Source organism: Carassius carassius, chromosome 38, assembly GCF_963082965.1.
Source record: "Carassius carassius chromosome 38, fCarCar2.1, whole genome shotgun sequence".
Taxonomy (NCBI): Eukaryota; Metazoa; Chordata; class Actinopteri; order Cypriniformes; family Cyprinidae; genus Carassius; species Carassius carassius.
In genome coordinates, this window is record NC_081792.1 from 22280289 (window position 1) to 22304321 (window position 24033).

The 24033-nt window shown below is 36.0% G+C and overlaps 2 protein-coding genes across 2 annotated transcripts in view; both read left to right on the top strand.

The window, feature by feature from the left end:
* The window catches only part of LOC132119575 (tau-tubulin kinase 1-like), a 30307-nt gene extending 15022 nt beyond the window's left edge, over positions 1-15285 (top strand). The window contains exons 10-15 of the mRNA XM_059529655.1: positions 388-542; positions 1326-1530; positions 1614-1777; positions 3943-4486; positions 12323-13800; positions 13945-15285. Coding sequence (XP_059385638.1) covers positions 388-542; positions 1326-1530; positions 1614-1777; positions 3943-4486; positions 12323-13800; positions 13945-14389 — 2991 coding nt within the window. The 3' untranslated portion in view covers positions 14390-15285. The remainder of the gene's footprint in view (positions 1-387; positions 543-1325; positions 1531-1613; positions 1778-3942; positions 4487-12322; positions 13801-13944) is intronic.
* A 2021-nt stretch (positions 15286-17306) lies between these two features.
* On the top strand, positions 17307-19406 carry LOC132119072 (PAT complex subunit Asterix-like). The gene is made up of 4 exons (XM_059528823.1): positions 17307-17468; positions 18620-18725; positions 18870-18967; positions 19079-19406. Exons 1-4 carry the CDS (start codon positions 17419-17421, stop codon positions 19143-19145), a joined length of 321 nt encoding a protein of 106 aa, XP_059384806.1. The 5' UTR covers positions 17307-17418; the 3' UTR covers positions 19146-19406.
* The last annotated feature ends 4627 nt before the right edge of the window (positions 19407-24033 follow it).

Below are 24033 nucleotides of genomic sequence, written 5' to 3' on the forward strand. Positions count from 1 at the left end.
GTGTACTAAAACGTGCACACGATTACTATTGTGTTCCCTCAATTTACTATTTAATTCACTTGATTTATAAATTGTGCGCACTATTTACTAATTCGTTCCCTCGATTTGCGCACGATTTAGCAAATCGACTGAACGCAATAGTAAATCGAGGGAATGCAATAGTAATCGTGTGCACGTTTTAGTACATTGAGGGAACAGATTAGTAAATCGTGCGCACAATTTATTTATTCTTGCATGTCATGTGCGGGGCTCCGTACTTTTCTGAAATGTTCTTTTATATATATACTGTATATAACATGTAATATTTCAAAGGCTGCATTACATGAATAAATTCCATTATACAGATATGAGTGGTCTTTTGTAAGGTGTTCTCTGTGTCTGTATTAGCTCCTGATGTCAGTGTTTGAGAACAGCATGAAAGAACGCATCATCACAGAGAACGAGCCATATGATTGGGAGAAAAGTGGGACGGACTCCATGATGTCTGCCACCACACCGACAGCAGCGCAGCAGAACACACGGCCTACAGCGGCTATGGTTGGGTAAGAACCGCATACATGTGTGAACACATCACCAGCATGTTATATGCCTGTGGACATGTGACTGTATCTATCTGTCTATCTATATATATATCTATCTGCTTTATTGTTAATTATCCTCTTGTACTGTAACACGTACACATGCACTAACTTAACAAATCCCACACTAATTAACAGACAGTTTCTCGGGGGGCCTTGTTACTTGTCACACTTTGTCACATAAAAGCCGTACAGATGGATGAAAGGAAAAAAGAGACAAGCTTGCATCTATTGTCATCTTTGTTTTACTTACGGTAATTCAAATTACTGTTATTTGCATGATAATAATTTAGCAAACTGATTTATTGGTCACAAACATCCAGTGTTTCTTGGAACATTGTAGGTAGTTTTCAGTAGGTTTGTATGTTTAGAGAGGAGAAAACTCACTTCTGATGGAAATGTCACTGACTTGTTTAGGCAGAAAGGAAGAGTTGTTGGATTGCTCCAGGACATGAAGAACATTTTACCATAAAAAAGAAAAATGTCTGATGACTTTTAAAGGAGTTCCCCCTCTGATGCTCTTTTATGAAACTCTGGGTGACATTTACAGAAAATGTCATTCCTACAACACTACTGGAAGTAAACAGGTTTTTTTAAACAAATAGAAAAAAAAAAAAAAAAACAGTTTTCCAATTAGGACTCCCCAAAACATTTGACCAAAGGTCATTCAGGGTGACCCTGATTTTTATTTTTTTCATTTTATTTTTTTTTATTGAAATTGATAGTGATCTTTTCTTTGACCTTTAGGAACATAAATGTGAACCCAATGGCAGGTGACCTTCAGAGGGAAAACACAGATGACGTTGTGCAGGATGAGCACCTAAGTGACCAGGAAAACGCTCCTCCGATTCCTTCTGGCCGGCCAGCTGATGGCAGCCAGTTACCTACGGACGCAGATGGATGGGAGGAGACAGACTTTAATCGAAACAAACTCAGGATTAACCTTGGAAAGGTGCTGCAACCAAGTAAACATAATAATCCATTTAAAGTTTTATAAATCGATTTTATTAGATTTTCTTTGATTTTATGTTGCAGGGAGGTCAAGAGGAAGATGGTAGCCGGGGTTTGTGTCCTGTGTCACCACAAAGGGGTTTGGACTCTTCGGGTGTGCAGATGCACTCACTCAGGTACCGACGGGTCAACAGCCCTGAATCTGACCGCATATCTGCTGCTGATGGACGGGACGGTTATGGACAACGGTGGGTCATAAATTTACTTTGGATTTGTCCAGATTTTGTATTGACTGATCCAATCAGAAGTTTAAAGAAGAACTATCCAATATTAGTTTTACTGTTTTGAGTCATAATAATGTAATGCTGTTTTTGCACACTGACATTTATCTATTAAGTTTCCTTTTTAACCCTCTGGGCTTCTTCGTAAATGGGTCACACTTAGCTTCCTCCCGCCCGAAAACGGGCGAAGCCTTAAAATTGTACTTTACTTTTTCCCAGGATAACCAATCAAATATATTTTTGTTCTATAATGTTTTCTGATTATTATTTAGAATTTTTAGATATATTTATGATACTTTGCATTAATTATATAATTTTTATGAGCTATTTTTTCCATTAGAATTAATATATCATTTTTTATTTTATATTTATTTTTAAAAAAAAATTCAATAAATGCAGCATTTCACATCAAAATAGAGTGCCAGCCTAAAAAAAAATGTTCCAGGAGAAGAACTTCATCTAGTGGCTTTAAAAAATAGCCACTTTTGTGTAATGTCCTGTACCAGCCTGTAGGCTGTCTATAGCTTCCTATATATCCTATGTAGAAAGGCTATTTGATTCCTTTTGTTGTTTTAGACATGATTTCTCTATCTTATTCGGTTTTTTTATTTAGATATACATTTAGATATTCTAAAAGATGATTACTTTATTTTCTTAACAAAAATGTTTAGATAAGTATCAGGTTTTGCATTATGATTACAATCAAACTATAGCATTTGGTTAGAAAGGGAACACAATGTGTGTGTGTGTATGTGTGAGTGAATGTGTGTGTGTGTGTGTGTGTGTGTGTGTGTGTGTGTGTGTGTGTGTGTGTGTGTTGCATTTGAGCGAGAGTCTCTTTTTGTATGTTTTATTTATTTATTTTTGCATATTCTCAAAATTTGCTGTTGCAGTCTTACCAGTCTCTCTCTTTCTCTCTCTCTCTCTCTCTCTCTCTCTCTCTCTCTCTGTGTGTGTGTGTGTGTGTGTGTGTGTGTGTGTGTGTATTTGAGCAAGTTTTTTTTTTCATTTATTGATTTTATGTGGAATATTCTACAAATTTGCTGTTGCAGTCGCCAGTTTATCTGTGTATGTGTGTGTGTGTGTTTGTGTGCGTGGGTGTGTGTGTGTGTGGGGGGGGGGGTCTTATTTGCACTCTTGATGTTCTAGAGTGTCACCCCTTCATTGCTGTACACTTTTTTTCAGCACAGTTGCTGATCTGTAGCTTGTACCACCAAAAGTTTCTCTGAGTTTTCCTATTTTTTCGTATTTCCCATTCATTTCCTATGTCGCCCGTTTTCGGGCGGGAGGAAGCTAAGTGTGACTTTTTTTTTTACGACCCTTTAACATATCAGAATCATCTCCTTGATTTTTTTGTGTGTTCATATAGGTAATACAACAAAAGTCACCAAGTTTCATCCCCATCCGATGAAGCAAAAAAATTAAACATTTCAAAACGTTCAAGTTTTCGCCCGTTTTCGGGCGAAGAAGCCCAGAGGGTTAAAAAGATAATAATATTATGAGTTGGCTATTTCTCACTGGTAAAGTTTTAATTCAATGCATTATTCAAATAAAGATGAGTATTCACACTACCGTTTGAAATTTTGGGACCACTAAGAATTTTTTGTTTTGAAATAAATAAATACCGGTAAATAAGACATTCATTCAGGAAGGTCATTTTGTAATTTCTATTCATCAGAAAAAAGCATCACGACTGTTTTCAACTTTTAATAATAAGAAATATATTTCTTGAGCAGCACCAAATCAGCAGATAATAATGATTTCTGAAGGATCATGTGACTGGAGTCATGAAAATTCTAAATATATTATATATTCAAAATATGTAAAAAAAAAACAAAAACTGTTATTTAAAATTATAATAATATTTCACAACATTACTGTACAATAGTGTTTTTGATCAGATAAATGCAATAAAAGTCTTCTTTCAAAAAAAAAAAAAAATTGTACTGACCCCAAAACTTTTAAAAGGTAGTGTTTATAATCCAATCAAATTGTATAAATACATATAATGTTGACCTATGAAGTAATGTAATTTATTGATATACTTTTAATATTTTTTTATGTACTTGTATATGTTCTTAACTTCTTTGTATCATTTGGCATTATAAATTCGTAATTTATTCCTGTCTCAGCTCTCGAATGGACATCCTGGGTTCTCCTTCTCGGCACGTTTACTCCTCGCAGCCCGCTCAGATGCTGTCTGTCGAAGGTTACCGTGGAGACCGCGGCCGTAATGAGGCCTCTGCATCGGTGGACCAGGAAGCCCACAGCAATGCCTTCATCCGCTCTGTACCACTTGCAGAAGAAGAGGACTTTGACAGCAAAGAGTGGGTTATCATAGACAAAGAAATGGAGCTCAGAGACTTCCACCACCTCCCAGGGGCTGAGCCCACCACATCCGGCACTACGGATGAGGAACCAGAGGAACTACGCCCTCTGGAGGAAGGAGAAGAGCGGCGGAGACATAAAGGGACAGATCCGTCAGTCAGACCCAAGACGTCACATGGGGACAACACTACACGAGGCATGCTCCCTCTTACAGAGGAGGAAGTGTCCAGGAGGAGCGGGAAAGGCCAGTCAACATCGGCAGAGAGCCCTGTGCAGTCGCCCTGTCACTCGCTACCCTCTGGACGGCAGCGGCGGAGAGAGTCAGACCTCAACGGACCTCAGAGACAGGTAAGATTATCCTGACTAAGATGCACTGACATTCTTATGCTAAAGATGGAGAGCATTGGTAGGATTGAGGTGAATGAGGCTAAAAATATTTGATGGTGGTAAAGAAATCATGAGATCCAGTTAGAAGAGCTGTTATAATTTGTTTGTTTACATACATTTTTTTTTTTTGCATGCATGCAGTGTTTTCAAGCTCATGACATGTTGAAGAAAAATGGTCTGGATCAGATATTTAAAATTAGATCAGGAAAGGGATGTTAATTGTTAAGAAACCTTCACTTATCAGCTGAAAAATGGATTTTAGCTAGCTAATAATGAAGTGAATAATAATGAAATGTCCCATAAGATGGCAGGAACATTATAATGTAGTTTATTTTGCATCGCATCTTGCTATTTTGTAGTTCTCTGCTTGTAAATCAATGACAGATATTTTCAAGATGTTATTAATATATTAATGCATTTTTTATATTTTATATTTTACACAATTTAATACAAATTTAATATACACATCTGAATATACATCACCATTCAAATTTTTTTGGAAGAAATTAACAACTTATAATAAGAAATTATTCTTGAGCAGCAAATCAGCAGATTAGAATGGATTCTGAAGGAAAATGTGACACTGAAGACTGGAGTAATGATGCTGAAAATTCAGCTTTGACATCACAGAAATAAAATACGTTTTGTTATCTATTAACATGCAAAACATTTACTTGAAATTGTAAAAGTAATTTACAATATTACTGTTTACTGTATTTTGACTAAATAAATGCAGCCTTGGTGAGCATATGAGACTTCTTTTAGACACATACACACAGGGTTTAAATATTGTACATGTTTGTGTAACAAATATAATGCATAACAAAGCTTTAATATCCTCTTTGGAGCACTTTCCATCCCCCTTTAATTGTGGTGCCTAACTTTTTTTTAGCTATCATTTACAGAGAATAACCTACATCAGGGATTTATTTTACCTCAGAAAGAAATTTGTTCTCTTCCCGCTGCTTCAGAGAGCGACTTGGTTTGGCTTAAGATACATTTATAGCACTTTTTTTTTTTTTTTTAATCTGTCTTAAAAGCAACTTTTAATGAATGTGAAGGCAGTGCTGATGAGGTGGTGCTGTTGTCCCACTTCACTTTTTATAGGGTGTGTGCCTATTTCTTGCTCCCTTTCTTCTCTCTGTGTCTGTCACTTTCTTTAATTCAATATGTCTGACACACAGACTCATGCCTCATCCCTTCTTTTCTGACCATCAAACATTTGGTTTTCACATGATTTGGTTCAATAAAGTGAATCTTCTTTGCTCATGTTTGCTCTTTTGAAAATGTGTTATATGCAGAAGTTGAGCTGTAACTAAGGGGGTATTCAAAATGCTTTAGGGTCATGTACACACTGCAAAGATACAAGGTACAAATGTATATCAAAAAGCTATAATTATCATATGTAAAGAATAAGGAGTCTTTCATACTACAGCCGTGCATTACGGATGTAACCACAGTGATATTTTTACAATTTGCAGCTGTAGACAAAAACATGAATACAAAACAAATCTTTGTGGAATATAAAAGACAATTTGAAGAAAGGCGATAACCGATCACTTTGGTCGACAGTTTGAAAGACATAAGGAAGAGTAAATAATAATATAATTTTTTTATATTTGGGTGAACATTTACATCCATTTATGTCATATAAATAAATCAGTATGAACAGTACAGGTTAAACACTCAAAAGCGGAGTGACAACCATATTTACATTACAATAGCTGCAGTGTGAACATAGCCCAAATTTCATTTCTATTTTTCTTTCCACCTTTTTTCCTTCCAGATAAATTACTAGGTAAAATATCCTAAGTCTTGATCTATGAGGCTAAACCAGACCTTTGCTAATGAGATTTAGGGCTACGTCTATCTGGTACTTCAGAAATTTTTTTTTTTTTTTTTTTTTACCTAGATACTGTCTTTGTCTCTTTGACTACATTGTTGAATATGAGGGTTCTATTGCTGAGCGTTTTTACAAATTCCTTAAATTAGCTATTTTTAGGATGCTCAGCACTAAACTGCTCAGTAAAAAAATTGCCCTAATTCACATTAAAGTTATTCATTTTCATATTTGAATGTTTGTCATCCCTCATAGTCCAAAACAAAATATGTGAAAATATTTCAGCCGTTCTTTATCACTAGGGTGAGCCAGATGACATACTGTATAGTAGACCAGCATTTTGCTCATTTTAAAGTGCCCCTTTTATGGATTTTTGAAAATTGCCTTTCATGCAGTGTTTAACACAGCTCTAAATTTTTTCATCTGAAAGTGCACCATCTATAAGTAAAAATTATTGTCTCACAAAAGAAAGAGTCGACTCTGTACCATTGAAATTAGTCATTTTTAAAATGAATCCCAAGCAGTTTCTTGTTGACATCAACGTGAAATATTAGCATATTGCACTTGTTGGTCTTTTCCTTTGGTCTGAATGAAAATGCAAATTCATTCTTTGCCACTAGGTGCTGCTTTTGAAGCGGCAAAAATGGCGGTTTCACCAGTGACGCTGTACACAAAGCAGCACTACACTCACAAACACCGCTTTTTCAGGCATTACAGGCAAGATGAAATGAAAATGAGACCAATCGACCAATCACGCAGATTAGCATCACGCAAAGAGCGGTTTGGGAAAATGAATTATTGAGTGAACTGTTTGGAAGTCATTGAGCAAATAAGGTAAACATAAATGCATATTATAAGACAATGAGAGTGTTTTTTTTTTTTAATTTTTTTTTTGCCCTACCATGCATGTTAACCTGTTGTTGGGGACTCCCAAAACCAAAATATGAACCTTTCATTACCCATAATAGAGGCACTTTAAAAGTTAGCTTTTTTTATTGTTCTCATTTAGGAAATATAGCAGAACACAAAGATTTTTCAGAAATACCTTTGAAAAAAATTGCCCATTACTTTGTTTCACTATAAACACAATTCACAGCCTTTCAAGCTGAACTGAGATTGCTGGATGTCTCTTTTGTATGATAGCCAAAACCTCAAATTAAAACAGATGAGGATGCTCATTTTTCCAGCAGTCTTCACCTTTTAAATGCCAACTGCCTTTTGCTCGGCCTTTCGCTCAAAATCATGAATGACACGTTGATTTCACCCATGGAGAAAATACCAAGGCTGTCTCTGGAGCCACAAAAGAAGAGTGAAAGAGGTGTTTGCGGTAAGCACAGTTTAGGCTAGTCCCTTCTGTACCTGTTTGATGAACTTGCTCATTGTATTTTTCTTATTTGATTTCTGCTTGTCATCTTTTTATCCATATTTACCCATTTTTATCCATGTGTGTTTGTGTTTGTATGCCTGACGAGTCATTTTTCTTAAGTTGTCCTCATTTACAATGATGGTTTTCTGACTATACGGATCAGCAAAATGGTTAAAGTACTTTTGTCTCTAATCTCTTGTATATGGACACATATGGCACATTTTTGAGAGGTGAATCTGCATCAAACGAACAGCATCTGTGGAAAAAGAGAGGCTTTCAATGTTGGCCGCCTGACCAAAAAGAAAAAAAACATAGCTATCCCTTTAGCTTTGTCTCTTGTGAAAACTTGTTTCCAGGCAACCCATTGTAGGTCTGTGTAAAGAGAGACTGTTCCTCTCTTTCCTCTGAGTGTTTGGCGTTCTCCTCACTGCATGCGTCTGGGGAGATGCTTTAAATGTTACAAATACAAATCCTCCACTGAACTCGTGAATTTAAACCCATGCTCTTTCTCGTTTTATTACAGCTGGATGATGACAGGCCACACTCGGGCCCACGTTCCAACCAGCTACGACGTCTCGCCTCCTATGTCTTCTCGTCCTCTACGTTGGAGACTGAGCAGTACCCCCATGCTGGAGGATCCTTCATCCACCGCAGCAGATCAGCCGAAAGCAGCCCGGCTCACGGTAACCTCCGATGTGGCTCGAGACGTCACGCTCCCCTACAGCCACCCGGAAGTCCACGCAGCAGGCACTCCGTGCTCAGTTTGTCCCCAATGCAGATCCGGCAGAGGCTGGCCAAACTAATTAACAAAAACAGCTGAGGAAAGCTGATATAGTCTCTTCTCATAAACTGAAGTTTTTTTTTGTTAAAAGGACAATTCATTATTTTTAGGAACGATATAGTCTTTCCTGATGCAATAAAGTGTAGAGGGCTGCAGGAACGGAATAATGAATCAAAGGGAATGGCGTGCTTTTACACACACTGTTCATATCTCGCACTTTCTGCTTGTTATGAACAGAAGCTTTAGTAATTTCAGTCACTCTGTGAGTAAAAATCTCAATGGATATTGCAAAGGTATCCAAAGCCAAAATTCTCTTCATTATCTGTAGTTGTGTTTGTGTACCTCAGTTGCATGTGTGTTGCATTTCTGCACAGCAGCTGTGATCACCCTGAAATATACCTGATCACGTTAGTTTAGACTGAAGTGACCTGCTGTCTCTAATATGCAAGTTATTTCATTGTCTTCCATGCAACCATGCAAAAAAAAAAACTATTTTTTTTTTTTTGATGATTTTTGTCTTTCTTTGTTCAATTTATTTATTTTTTTACTTTTATATATTTAATTATAATTTAGACTGTCAGTCTTTTTCCAAATCCTCATTCGTAGTACATAAAGTTCCTTACACAGGCTTTCAGTTTTACAAAGAAACTGTATTTTTTTCTGTGCTCTAAAGGTGCTTTGCCTCACAAAGGAGATATTATGCAAGATTTTAATTAAAGTGTTTTAAATGTAAAATGGAACCAGAGGAGCAAATGGAATAATATGTCTACGCTTTTATAACTAGTGGAGTGGCATGCTGGAGTCTGGTTATCTTCTACGAACTAAATTTGAGATTAATGAGTGAGCTGTTTTGATGATTTCATAAATGAAAGAAAAGCACTTTGGATTTTGGTTTCTCTGCCACTGATTAAAAAGTATTATAGCCATAAAGTAAGCAAAAGCAAAAAAAAAGATAGCAGTTTCCATTATATAGCATCTTTTCTTTTGTGCGTTTAGGATGGTGTGTAGATAAAAGCTTCCATATTTGATTTAATCATATATTTATGTGCGAGCTTTGAATGCACCATGTAAGCATTATATCTCATTGAATACCTCTTAGTTAGTACAGATTTGTGTTGTATGTTACTGAGTAGAAAAAGTATATGTGCAAGACTGCTGTAGAATCTTTTGAGTACTGTTTCTCACTATTGCACTTTATAAAAGACACCGAATTGGAGCCATAGCTGCTTCCTTGGCGATGTGAAACAAAAAATGTGATTGATTGCAATAAGATGTGAAGGGTTTTGAATTGAGAGGTATGAAAGGTGGTGTGCTTTTGTCATTTTCTCAATTAAAATCCATGATTGTTTCTTCTGAAAACGAGAAGTGAAAATAAGGGCATATTCTAGAAAATAGTATGTGCATTAGTAGGACATATTCATTTAGCAGGTAAATAGCACCTTTGTTGAATAATCTTCATGTAATAGATATTGCTGGCTAAAGTTGTTGCACGTTTAAACAAAACCTAGTCTTGAAAGAAAAATGGCTCTTGCAATGTTATTGTGGTAGCAGGCGGAGATCTTTTGGCAATATGACATATGGCATATGGATGGATACTTTATTCTTGCCTCTTGTCAGGAAAGCAGATGAAATGGTCATTAATTCTTTAAATATATATATTTTTTATTATTTACTTAAAATGCTCTAATTTGTAAATATGTATATATATATATGAAAAAGAAGTAATTAGAAGAATATTAGAAAGAAAATTATAAAAGAATATAATCTAAACAAGGGATTTCACGTGAAAACGTGTTGTTCATGCTAGCATAAAACTCGTCACTTTTTTTTTTTTTGCACCTTTATATGATCACATTTACTGAATTGTGCATCTTCAGTGAGTGAATAATAAGTATTTGAAATTGAATTTCAAAATTCAGAATGACTTATTCTAATAAATATAAATATGTTTCTGGTATCGTCACAGTCATGGCTTCTCACATGAATGTACTGTTTATATACCCAAACAGGCTGCTAACTCTTGCACTTGTTTTGCACATCTGCTTTTGCCTGGTATACATCAATGTTTTTAGCAGTAATTTAACAGATATGAAACTGACATTACTGGTGCAAGAAAAGTCAATAATGTTGAGACCGTCCAGGTCTGTTGACCAGGGAGTACTGGAAAGACAGTGCTGTTCAAAACCTTGTTTTTGCATGACTAACTAATGAAGTTGGTCCATGAAAACAAATGAAAATTTAAGACTGTTTTGTATGGCTTATGTCATGCCTTTATGTTCCCGTGAATTGAATGTTGATTGTTGATTTACATGCTCTGTGATTAACAGAGCAACTTCCTTGATGTCTTTTTGAACCCAATATATTTAATTGACAATATTCAGAGTATTATTTGACAAATACATTTGCATTGAAGATTAATAGCAGTGGCAGCACAGTAGAGAGAAGGGTACTTGTCTCTCTACCTTCTTTCTGCCATTAAAAAATAATCCGTTTTTTTTTTCTTTTTTTTTTTTTTAAAGATTTTCTTTTAGTTTAGATACACTGTTTACAAAATTTTATAAGGCCTTTTAATTTATCTCTACCTGAACATCTGCCTGTGATGCTCTGAAATACCAAAAAGAAAGTAATGCGTCACACCCCTCAAACTGCTCTTATGTCTAATGAGTTTTACATTTACTTGCCTGTACACAATGCCTTTGTCACAATAACACCTTTTATATGAGGGAAAATGCTGTATTATAGCTGTAATGTGCATGTTGTATGATATATTGTTGATTGAAGGGGTATTCTATATAATGTATGTAGGGAGATAGGGAGATATGATGGATCAAGGACATTTGGAGAATAATCTTGCCCACAGTGAGTGTTAAGCTGGGAGAACCTTCAGTGAACTCTGTTATGTTAGTACGATGAAAAGCAACAATGTACACAGAACAAAAGAAAAGCTCTAAAAGGAGCTGATGCAAGCACTAACTTTTGTTGATATTTAATGTATTTAGTATATTTGCACAACTGTGTGTATTTACGTTTACAGCTGTGATTTAAAAAGTGTGTGCTTTAAAAAATAAAGTGCAAAAATAAGTTGCAAAGGGTTATTTTGACTTTTTATGTAACCAGGCAAGAGTTTAATTTACAATGACGGTCTGGTATTGCTATGTGATGTAAATTGGCTATGATCTGTTAGATTGATGTACAAGAAGAATATTACCTTTTCTATAACAATATCACTGTACAGTATGCTTATAATATTTCCAATTAAAGCATGTATTTTAAACTTTTTTTAAATTACAGCAAATGTGTACATCTAAGAAAGATAAATTGAATCCTGTATACGTAAAAGCATGTTTTGGGGTTGGTTTTAGTCTATGTATTGTATAGAAAATCTGTATGTTGGGATACACTTGAAAAAAAGCTTAATATGACTGGATGCTGTAAAAGGGAAAATTCTTTAAGACATTTTTGTGCCTTTTTTATGTATGTAATCTAGACAATCTTGAAAAGCTTGTGTACAATTGCAAATTAAAGTCTTTGAGAAAAAAAACAGTTGTGTTGTGTGGTTGTACAATGTGTAGGTCTGATTGTATTCATAGAAATGAATAAAATGGTTAGAAAAAATCTGTAGAAACTCCATTCTGAAATTGCCATTCAGTATGTTCTCGTGTACAGTAAAGTGAGTTAGGCAGTCAATGTCAAAGTGTTTTCATGGAAGATCTCACTGAATCAAAATCTCAGTGTTTCTCATAGTTATTCTTACATTGCCTTACCAATATGGCGGCATTGTAACTTTTGCCTTTGTATACTGTCTTTTAGGGTCCAACCCCAAGTGAGCCTTTATTGTCACCCACTGACTACAGGACTAAATCCCAATCATCAGAGAAGGAGATATTCCATATCCTTCCTAAACTGCAGGCAAAGAGAGCCGACTTCCTCACCGTCATGCTTCCAGGAAGCCTACACCAGCGACGTGCCTTCACAGCAACACCACCTGAGACACAAGCTGAGGGACCCAGAGATGACGATGTCACAAAGAGTGAATCTAGTAGTGGGGCAAGTGAAAAGAGTACTGAACGTAGTCAAGATGGGGCTCCATCCACCTTAGTGGCTGATGATCCACACAAGGAGCCAAAAGAACCGGGTTCGGTGGCTGATGTAGATCCCGACCAAGAGGATGTATCAAAGACCCTTGTCTTGTTTTCACCAGGAGACACAAAGAAGTCTCCAAATGCTATAAATGGGACTGAAGTGGATCAGGGAGTGGCAGGACCTCAAAATGAGCAGTTGGGTGAAGCTGATCGACTGGTGCAGATCCAGGAGGACATAAAACAGGCAGAGAGACCTACAGATGGAAGGCAACCTGATGCAATCGGTGTTGACCCACCCATACAGACATCTAAATCAGTGGTAACCATCTCAACAACTCAAATGGCTTCAGCCTCAATTGCATCGCCCCCTTTCTCCAAAGTGGAGCAAACTTTTGTACACATTGCAGAGACAACCCATCTGAATGTCATGTCTTCCAGTGGTGCACAGGTTCCTGAACGTTTAGAGGAGGTTGAAGGCAAATCACAGGCCAAGTCAGTCCTTTCTCAAGAGCCAGGAGAATTGGCATGTGTCCAGTATGAAGTCACCTCTCAGACTCTTACAGAGGGGCCTCAGGTACTCAATGTTCAGGATGGGTCTTTGCCAATTGAGACCAGTGTAAAACAGGACGGTCTTGTGATTCCTTTCCCCTTAGAATCCAGGGAACCTATCCATCAAGATTCATCAACTGACTCCAAACAGGACAAGCAACTAAAAGAGGAACATAAAGAGGAGAACACAGCACTTGAGAGTGTTTCTAAACATCCACGGCCAAGGAGCAAGAGTCGAATTCCTATCCTAGCCCCAGAAGAGGAGCCAGGACCTGAACAATCCCTGTCCAACAAAGAACGACTACGTAGAAGAGCCATGCAGCAAGACCTGGCATGTCAAGTTGTTGAAAGACAACGTCAGGGCCGCTGGATGAGACTGAATTCCAGGACTTTGTCTTCGTTATCTTCTAGAGACGAGCCCAAGAGACCTTCAGAGACTCTTTCTACTATGGGCTCAGAGGAAGATATTCATGAGTCTGATGATTCCATCAACAAGCTCAAGAAGGAGGTTGAGGAAAAGTACCGAGCTGAGTGGAACAGCAGGATCCCACGACCAGTCACACCAATAAGGAAGCCTTCAACTAAACTAGTAGTTGCAGCTCCTATTATCCAACCTGAAGCTGGGACTCCAAAATTAGAACAAAAGGCAAGCAATGGGTAAGTCTAGTTTAATATAACTGAATTTTATAACATGTACATTAATTTTGCCCAACCCAGTTTACAGCATACCATAAGATGAAACATTAAATAAATGTGTGTGTGTGTATGTGTGTGTGTGTGTGTGTTTGTTTTTCACCTTAGCCAAAAAGTACAGTCACAATCAGGATCAAATGCTCTAGCACTTCACACAAGATCAAAATCAACACTGTCCCGCTTTACCATGTCAAGTGGAAGCAATCGCATGCCTCTATCCTGTATTCCGGCATCTTCCCGCCGCAGCTTGACCACCACAAACTGCACTTTCTCTTTAACCCGTATAGCTAGTCCTTCACCCCATAGGCTACCCCTGCGATCAGCAGTTAGCGAATCCCGCAAGCAGCCGTTTGCCCTCCGAGCCACTGTGGAGCTCCCAATGAAGTCTAGGACTACTACTTGCAGTGGTCCTGCAAAGGACATCAAACCATCACCAAACCAACCCACCACTGCATTAGTCAGGGTTCGAACCAAAGCTTCTGCTCATTCGAAGAACACAGTTCCCTTGAAAAGGGAAAAAAGCACAAGCAACAACACAGCTGCAGACAGATAAGTCACTGTGACTGCTGTTTACTGGGATTGTTTCTTCTCAATTACTTGAACCTATTGCCTCAAAATGTACATCTGCCCCATTGACCAAAATGAATCTTTTTAATTAATTTATTGTTCTTCCTAATCAATGTATGGCTAGTTCTAATTTTGGATTCTGCACCAAATATTTTTATGTTGTACTATAAGATGTAGAACTTTCACTTTGATGGAAGTTTCTTGGAACATAGTAGAGGAAATGCCACATTTAGCTTACATGGTGCTATACTGTATATGTGTTGTTCTGTTGTGTATATTTCATTTAATATATAGTTTTGATGGTGGACTTTATTATTAGTTAGATGCCAAGTTGTCTTTTGCCCTTGACACACAATAATGATAAAATTATTATGTCAGTTTATTTATAACATCTGAAACAATCATACAGTATATTACCGGTATTTAGCCAGCACAAATTATTGTAAACCACCAGACACACAGAACGTTGTAAAATCTGCCACATATCCATGGACAAATGCACAAATTTCCTCTGGTCTGCAGCTTAGCCCTCTTTGTAACCTTGTGATGATGGGCATGCCTTGTCTTTAGCTTGTTACAAGTGTTTGATGATACTGCTTGTACATATTCTTTTCAGTATTTCTTGCAGAGACTTCTTTATTTTTATCAGGCAAAGGAAATGGTGAAATATTTGGATTTTAATTTTGCTAAAGGAATATATTATGGGTTCTACACCCAGTTGTCTCATTTTCTAAGCATTGCAGAAATGACACCATTATTAATAATTGCCAATACGGATTATTTCTAAATGAACGATTCCCATCTCTTTTGCTCTTATTACAATGGTGAGATGTTAATCAAGATTTTTGTTGGAATAAGGAGCATAAAATGATCAAGTCTTAATCGTGTCATGTTGTTGTTTTAACGCATTCAACATTCTTTCCAGTCCTTGAAAAAATGTACACATCAAGTTCAATATAAAAAACTTTTTTTTTTCTTGTTTTTTTTTTTTTATATTCACAAACTCTCACATTACCAGGTTGAATAAGACAATTACTTTCAGGAGTTAAGTGGACAGACATTAAACATCACAAGTTTACGGGAACCATCATCAGTCTCGGGTGGAGTGGAGGGAACTTGCTTTTGGCTCTTCTGGCATATCTCATTAGGGACTGGAGGCACCTCATCCTGGTATTGACTTCACCCTGCCTTGTTGACACAAACCCTGGTGGTGAGTGGTGGAACTGCAAGTGAAAGAATAACACTGGATTTCAAATATGAATTATTCAAGATTATGGAAGACGATCAGATTTCTATTTATTAATTAACAAATATAAAATATACATAAAACCATTGTTTTTAAACTAACAATGTATGTATTTATTAATATTAGAATATTTAGGCCTATCTTTCTTCATTTCAAAAGGTGAGGATTCCAAGGATTCCTGAGTCAGCAAGATGGCCGCTGGTCAATGGCAGGGTGGAAGAGGCGCAGAAGTATATCATTCAATGTGCTAGGATTAATGGAATGTACAGTTCCACTCATAAACTAGACAGTGAAGTAAACATATCTAGCTAGTTATTATTATGATAATCAGTTGTGATCTCATCTTTTACTTCTTTGTTAAAAACTTACTTAAAATAATTTTTACTGTCAGCCAGACCTTAAAGAAAATCACTGTTAGTGAGGTCTCCAACAAGAATAATTTCTTGATCTAAGGAAATCATAACTGAGGAAGATTGTGTTTTTCTCAGGGATTTTCTGGTATGAATTAGCTGGCTCCCATGGTTGGTCATATTATTCGAGGACATGTGGCACTTTGCATCCTCTCTAGTGTTTGCTGTCACTGCAGTTCTCAGTGGATGTGTGGTCTTCCTTCTACCTGAGACCTGAGAGAATGTTCTGGATATAGAGGAGGGGAGATATAGTATCATACAACCAATACATAAGCATACCAAAATAGTTTTCTGCTGAATCCCACAAAATGTGAAATACTGTTCCACCTAAAGACTTTAAAACAACCATTTCACAAAACGTTTTTAAGTGACTTACACTACATTCAAGCTATACATTTTATTAGTTCACCATAGTACTGTATTAAATTGTGACATGCTGTGAAATATTGTTCTCTGATTTATTTATTTATTTAAGCCACACATGTGTTTACAGAATCAAAGAGGGATGTTGAGCTCACTGTAATGAATTCATCGCCTGCGGCTTTACAAGAGAAGGATTCATGAAGGCAAACATTGTCAGAAAAACAATGATTCCCTACAATTCAACATCCTTATGGATAAATGTGAATAAACATTAATAACATTACTTGCAAGACATTTATGTTGCACAAGGGATAAACAACATATTCGATGTACTGTACTTGAGGGTAAGATTGCACAATCCTAAAAACACCAGTGTAGTAGCTTAAAATTTAATTAAATTTAAAAGTCAACAAATAAAAGAATAAAAGGTCATGAGGTGTTTTTCTTCTTCTGTAGCTTTACAGAAATAAAATGTAATGGTGTTTGAATATTAGCATGATTCTTGTCTTCCTGTGTACATTATACATTTACTCTTGCTATGAATGGTAAAAATGGAATGAAATGGAATGCATGCATTGTGTAATTTGCCCTTTTTTAGACTGAAATTTTGATTTCAGAATTCAATACATCATCTATGTGATTATAGGGATGTTTGAAATATTATATGGTTAGAATGATTTAATTGTAGCACTCAACACATTCTGATTAACAGTATTTGAAATTATAATAATAACTTGCCCGTTAATTATTTCATTTGATTTTCAAATAAATATTTTACACTGGTACCACAATTATGCATTCGAGATCTCTTGTCAGTCAGTCGTCTATCAATAACACTCCCTAGCAGAAGGGGGTGCAAGTGTACCAAATTCAACTTTAAATACAACCGAATGAGGCGTAGTGGAATTATTCCACAGGTCAGCTGTTCGCTGACGTGCTGATCTTAAGCTCTTATATATATATTTATTTTAAATTTGATTAAGATTTTATTATAATATGACCGTGAACAACATGGCAGATCCAAGACGAACGACTAAGATTTTTCGGTGAGTATTATGTCCGTATTTAAGACTCTTTATATGATTGAGATGAGAGTTTTGATTGGCTCTCGTTAGCATCACTTTTAGCAGCAGTTCGGCTTATGATTAGACGAGATTAAATGAAACATTGCAGACCGTTAAATAGATGCTAGTTTTTACCTAATAATATGTTTTAAATTGTAACATCAATGAAATAAAAGCTCTATCTTAAATGTTAGCAATATTAACGTTACTATAGTCATATTACATGGCATGCGTTACTTATAATAGGCAGGCAAAAATGTACAATCGTATGTATTAGAGAATTATTGTTGCTCAGTTATTGCTCACCTAGTTGCATCTTTATGGATTTTTCTGCCAAAATCATGTAATGTTAATGTTCTGTGTAATTTATAGTATGAAGAAAAAGGCCAGCCTACACTGACAGCATTAATAGACTAGGCATTAAAGGGTTAGTTCACCCAGATAGCAAAATTATGTAATTAATAACTTACCCTCATGTTGTTACAAACCCGTAAGCCCTCCGTTTATCTTTGGAACACAGTTTAAGATATTTTAGATTTAGTCCGAGAGCTCTCAGTCCCTCCATTGAAGCTGTGTGTACGGTATACTGTCCGTGTCCAGAAAGGTAAGAAAAACATCATCAAATTAGTCCATGTGACATCAGAGGGTCAGTTAGAATTTTTTGAAGCATCGAAAATACATTTTGGTCATATATACAAGATGCACACCGAGCCGAGCCAGATAACGAACAAAAGACTGACTCGTTCACAAGTCAAGAACCGGTTGCATCGGTTTTCGGATCACCAGTAGTTCTTTCGGACAGTTCGATTCAATAAACCGGAAAACGGTTCATCGGTTCTTTTGCGCTCGACGTAATGGCGTCATTTGCGATGATTGCCCTTGATTCAAGCCTTCGGTTTACCTGCGCTCATAACACTAGCACAGAATCAGTTCAGAATCAATCACCAAAAGAATCAGTTCGGTTCATGCGGGGACTGAGGGACTGAGAGCTCTCGGACTAAATCTAAAATATCTTAAACTGTGTTCCAAAGATAAACGGAGGTCTTACGGGTTTGAAACAACATGAGGGTAAGTTATTAATTACATAAATTTGCTATCTGGGTGAACTAACCCTTTAAATGTTTGCTTTACAGCTACAAGCCACCTAATACAGAAACCAACCCCACATTGGAAGATCCTACACCCGATTACATGAACCTGCTTGGCATGATCTTCAGCATGTGTGGCCTGATGCTCAAGGTGACCGGACTCTCATTTACATGAACACCTGTGTTTACAGTAAACCCTTTATGATTCTCCTATTGTTTATGACTAAAACACGAGCAGACTGATGCACAGCTCTGATTTAATGTTCAAATTGTGGTGTACATGTGTTTTTGGCAGCTTAAATGGTGTGCGTGGATTGCAGTGTATTGCTCGTTCATCAGTTTTGCCAATTCACGGAGCTCAGAGGACACTAAACAAATGATGAGCAGCTTCATGTGAGTTGCTTATGCATGTTTGTTTTTGCCTTCAAAGAAATCCTCAAATGTAATGCTTCTGGACTTGTATGACAAATTTAATGTACATCCCTTAAATGTTCATTCCTTCAGGCTGTCCATATCGGCCGTTGTGATGTCGTATTTGCAGAACCCACAGCCCATGTCGCCACCGTGGTAACAAATAATCCAAACCCAATAAGCCATCTCAGCAGGGACTGCATGAGAACCAGCTGATCCACCCACTGTTCTTCTGGGACACAGGGACATGCACTCATCAGCCCAGCTGGCCAATCAGAGGCTGACAAATTGACCGATGCAGTTCCTGTTAGACCGTTTCAAGTCTTCCCTGTGCTCATCAGTTGTTTTTATGTATGCGACCACACTATGGTACAATATTCATATGCTGTGAAAGATTTTGAGAAATAAATGAGTAATTTTCTGCACTGCATCAAACATTTTCATACTGTATATACACAAGTAGTTAGTGCTAATTAGGACACTTTGAAGTGCAAAACTAGAGTTTGATGTTAATGTATTCATCCTGCAGCTGCTGCTTCTAACTAAATGTGTGGACAGAAGTATAAATAAGCCTTTTATTCTGAAAGATTTAGTTCTTCTGAGAAGAAACTGCTGCAAAAATTATATACAGCACTCTATAGACACGCCAGATTTATTCCTGTTAATGTGTCCAAGACGGATTCTACACAAGCCCGGAGGATTTAAGGAACAACTGGCAACTCATGAACTGGCATTTTTGGAAGTGTGTTCTTATTAGTAGGAGCAATGTGCATAATGTTTTTTGACACTTAGGTGGTTTCTTAAAAAAAACTGTTTTTACCATGTTTGATGGTAAAGGAAAATGTGTGTTTGTCTATAACCTATTGCACCACTAGGTGGTCACAATTTATCTGATCACTTTTCTTTCAATATCATAATCTAGGAATGTGTTTCTGCTCATCTAACCATATTTAATGATTGACAAGTAGTTTGATGCTATATATTTATCCACAACAAATCCAGTTCTCACGAATATGAGATGTAAATCAGGCTCTAATTTGAAATAGAAGAAAGTTTTATACACACACACAGTAATGGTAATGTTTAGAAACTGCTGAGTGCTATGTAAGAGGCTTATTCACAATAAATCCACATCCTGTAAATTGCCATTCAACGGTTTGGACAAACTCAAAAAAGAGCACTAGAAATGTTAATGAAATCAGAACAGTCTTGTTTCCATTTTTTTGCCCTGTGCTCACCAATGTCTCTCTCTCTCTCTATATGTATATATATATATATATATATATATATATATATATATATATATATATATATAAGAATGAAACTACATAAAATAATTGTATAATCCAAAATAACAAGAAACAGAAATGTATTCAAACTTTTGTGAATCTAATTTTATTTCATTTATTTTGACGAATGTTTTATGTCATTGACAGTCAAAGCTGAGTCAGCATTTAAACGTCATTACACAGAGCCCACTTTTTTAACGCCTCATCACGTTTATTGGCTAATTCCTTATTCATATAATGTTTAACCAATCCAATAATTATATTTTATTGTGAATTACTATAAGAAATATTATTGTTTGTTAATAGCCTACATTTTCATTAGCCCTCAAACTGATCAGTGAGATTTGCCTTTAAATTTCCTTCATGAATAAAAATATATAGACCGTCATTATAACCCTGAGTAAGGAGGAGAACACACACATGACCATACTGTCTCTCACCCACCACGCACAGTTCTGATCCGCGCCTCTGCTCTCATCGCCAGGACAGTCACGTATCCGTTACGCGCACAGAGCGCAGCGCGAGACTCCTCGTACAAGCGCAAGCGGCTCTCGCGCCACGTAGAGTCGTCTCTCGAGAGCCTTGACAGAGCACATCTGACGAGAATCATAAGATCACACTGAGAAACAACACAAAATTGTCTTGTTTTGCCCTACAAAAATACTTAAAGACAGAATGTTCCGAGCGTGAAGATGGATATGACCTCCTGCTCTGAGACAAAGGACCTCGGACCATTCAGTTCATGGAGTTTTAGTGATAGTTTTGTCAGTTCTAAACGACAGGTGACCCGGACGAATCCAGATTCCAGGATCCAATCTGAAAAAACACAAACCTCTCTGGTGAGTGTCTCTTTAATTTCTCTGATCACAATCGCAAATATGTTTATGTAATATTTTGCTCTAGCCTATATACAAATTATTGTAATGTTCATATTATATAAAATGAGACATCAATGTATATAACGTAAAAGGTGAAATTACAACATGAACACTATATACTAAATATGCATAAAAAACTATTTTTTTATATAAAGCAATTTTATCTGTAAATATACTGTAGTCTGAATTTATACAATATGATAATTGTTTTAGTATCTATCTATCTATCTATCTATCTATCTATCTATCTATCTATCTATCTATCTATCTATCTATCTGTCTTTCTGTCTATCTATCTGTGGCATCAGAGAAGAATCTTTAATCTTTCTCTTGTTGAAAATTACCATGAAATACCATGCTACAGTACCTGTGGTCATGTACAGTACCATGGTCATACTATGGTATTCTTTTCAAGTATCTTGGAGTAAATGGCATGGAAATATTATACAGTATATCAAAATACTATGATTTTACTCCCTGTTATATTCACTATATCATAGTATCACAGCAGTGCTTTTTTGTTTGTGTTCAACACACACTTTTGTATTTGTTAGATGATTTTTTCCCCATAGTATTTTGCTGTTTTTGGTGTGATGGATTGTACTGTAGTTAGAGCTATTTATCATAATGTCTTCACTCAGCATATTATTTTTGCTCTGAATGGTACTAAATGCAGCAAATCATTTTATTGTGTTTAAACATTTCCCTCTGCCCTTCTTTATAACAATACACACGTCAGCAGCAGTTCACTATAAAATTATTATTATTTTTTTTAATATGCAGCCATGTGATATGCCTAATATACTGATTGAGTTCAGTCCAGAAAAACTGATCTCAAGCTTGATACATGACATCTTTGAATAGGGACTTGATGGCCATTATTATGGGTAAGTTTTTGTGGGTTTGGAAAACTTTGTAAATGTCACCCTGACTGCATGAATTCATACACACCCACACAATTTTGAGGCTGTCCGTTGGCTGGTGCAATGGAGATCCAGCCCACACAAATGGCTACTTGCTGTAACACACAAGGATGCAAATGAAATCATCCAAAATTGGGTCTTAGTACCTTTTGTGGCTGTGCATATTGCTTTACCTTGCCATTACAGTGAGATTTATGATGTTGTCGCTTTAGCAAACAAAGAAAAGCAGGATTCTTTTGTCTTGTCCAGGAAGGAAATGCATCAAACCCTTTAAACAAGGATGAAAAGTGTTCCTGACTAAAAATACAAAAAACAGGAATGTCATGATGCTGCCAGGCTCCAAGAGAGGACTTAAACATGTGTGAAGGCCTTTCAAGGTGTCTTTTGGTTCTCCTTCACCTCACTGAATATATTTCCTGTTGGAACTGGCATGCGTGTTGTAATAGCTTTGCTCTCCACTGGCCAAAAATAAAGAGGCAGATTTAGTTAGTTCCATCTTTAGTGTCTGATCATTGATACAAGCTGTGACTCTCCTAATCACAGCCTGACAACAAAACCTGCCGGTCAACAAAGAGCAAAGCCAAAATAAGGACTGTAGTGTGAATGTATTCCATTCACATTTTGGAAACTGTGCTTATCTTTTCCTGTGCTATACTTCATTTTTGTCTTTCTTTTTATCTACCCTTTGTACTTGGGAGAATGATCACTATAGCATTTGCCACAACTTCAGTGCTTTGCTTTCAGAAACAGAACAGTAGAAGTGTTATCAGCCCTTCTGGCTTGTCTCAGAGAGCCTCAGAACTCCCCAAAACATAAACTTCTGCCTTGTTCCTGTGCATGTGTGAGTATGTTTTAGAAATTCTTGAGTGTGTATGTGTCACTTTAAATTACTTTATTCCTCCACCCGTGTCACGGTGGACAAATTCTTCAAACACAGTCAGCATATATCATAGTATCAGAGTGCATCATTTATTTTCACCTGACATTGGTCTATTGCAATTTTCTCTAAACAACTATTCAGCCTTTTTTTCTACCATCTTGATTACACGTCACATATTTTCTCCTTCATTTCCTTTTTCTTTCTTTTTTTGTTTTGTTCTTGTCAGTTTTTATTACTACGATGAAGATGATGATTTATAGTATTATGAACAACATCACAATATAAATATTTTCTAATAAAGACATTTTATTTAATAATAGCATTTTATTATTTATTTATTAGAAAATACTTTTCTGATGGTTTTTAATGTTTATAATGCTGTGGATAAATAAATAAATTAATTAATATTATTTATTATTTATATATTTGCAGCACTACCTCAATGTAAGTTTTCCAATAAAAAAAAAAGAAAATTACTACAAACCAATACTACAACAAAAACAACAAAACATGATCATAATAATAATTATTATCAATAATAATTATTTACAGCATTATGGACACTATCACAATATAAATTATTGTATTTTCACTAAAGACATTATGCTGTGATAATGTGTTCATATTTATTTAATGTAATTAATTTATTTTCAGAATTACCATCACAATACAAGTCTTCTAATAAAGAAATAAAATGTTACTGTCAAAAATATAAATAATAGAAATACCAATACTAAAACAACACCAATAAATTAATTAAATAATAATAATTATTATTGTTGTAGTTATACAAACAGGGCATATTAACAGGTTCATAAATAAAAGGCATATTATACATTACAAATTAATCAAAGGATTTATGCTTATTTACACATATTTTTAAATCAATGTCTTGATACAAGTACATTTAATTTTAATATTATATTTTAATATATTATAATATATTAATAATATATTTGTAATATTATATGTGACATTTTTCTAATCTCAAAAAAACGTTTTTAAAGCTTTTTTTTCACTTAAGTAACTATATTCTTTAAAACAATGACAACAACAACAACAACAAAAGATTACACCA

Coding starts and splice junctions, on each gene's coding strand:
- LOC132119072 (XM_059528823.1), top strand. CDS start 17,419: ATGACCGTGAACAACATGGCAGATCCAAGACGAACGACTAAGATTTTT. Junction 17,469..18,619: donor CGAACGACTAAGATTTTTCG/GTGAGTATTATG, acceptor TTTGCTTTACAG/CTACAAGCCACCTAATACAG. Junction 18,968..19,078: donor CAAATGATGAGCAGCTTCAT/GTGAGTTGCTTA, acceptor TCATTCCTTCAG/GCTGTCCATATCGGCCGTTG.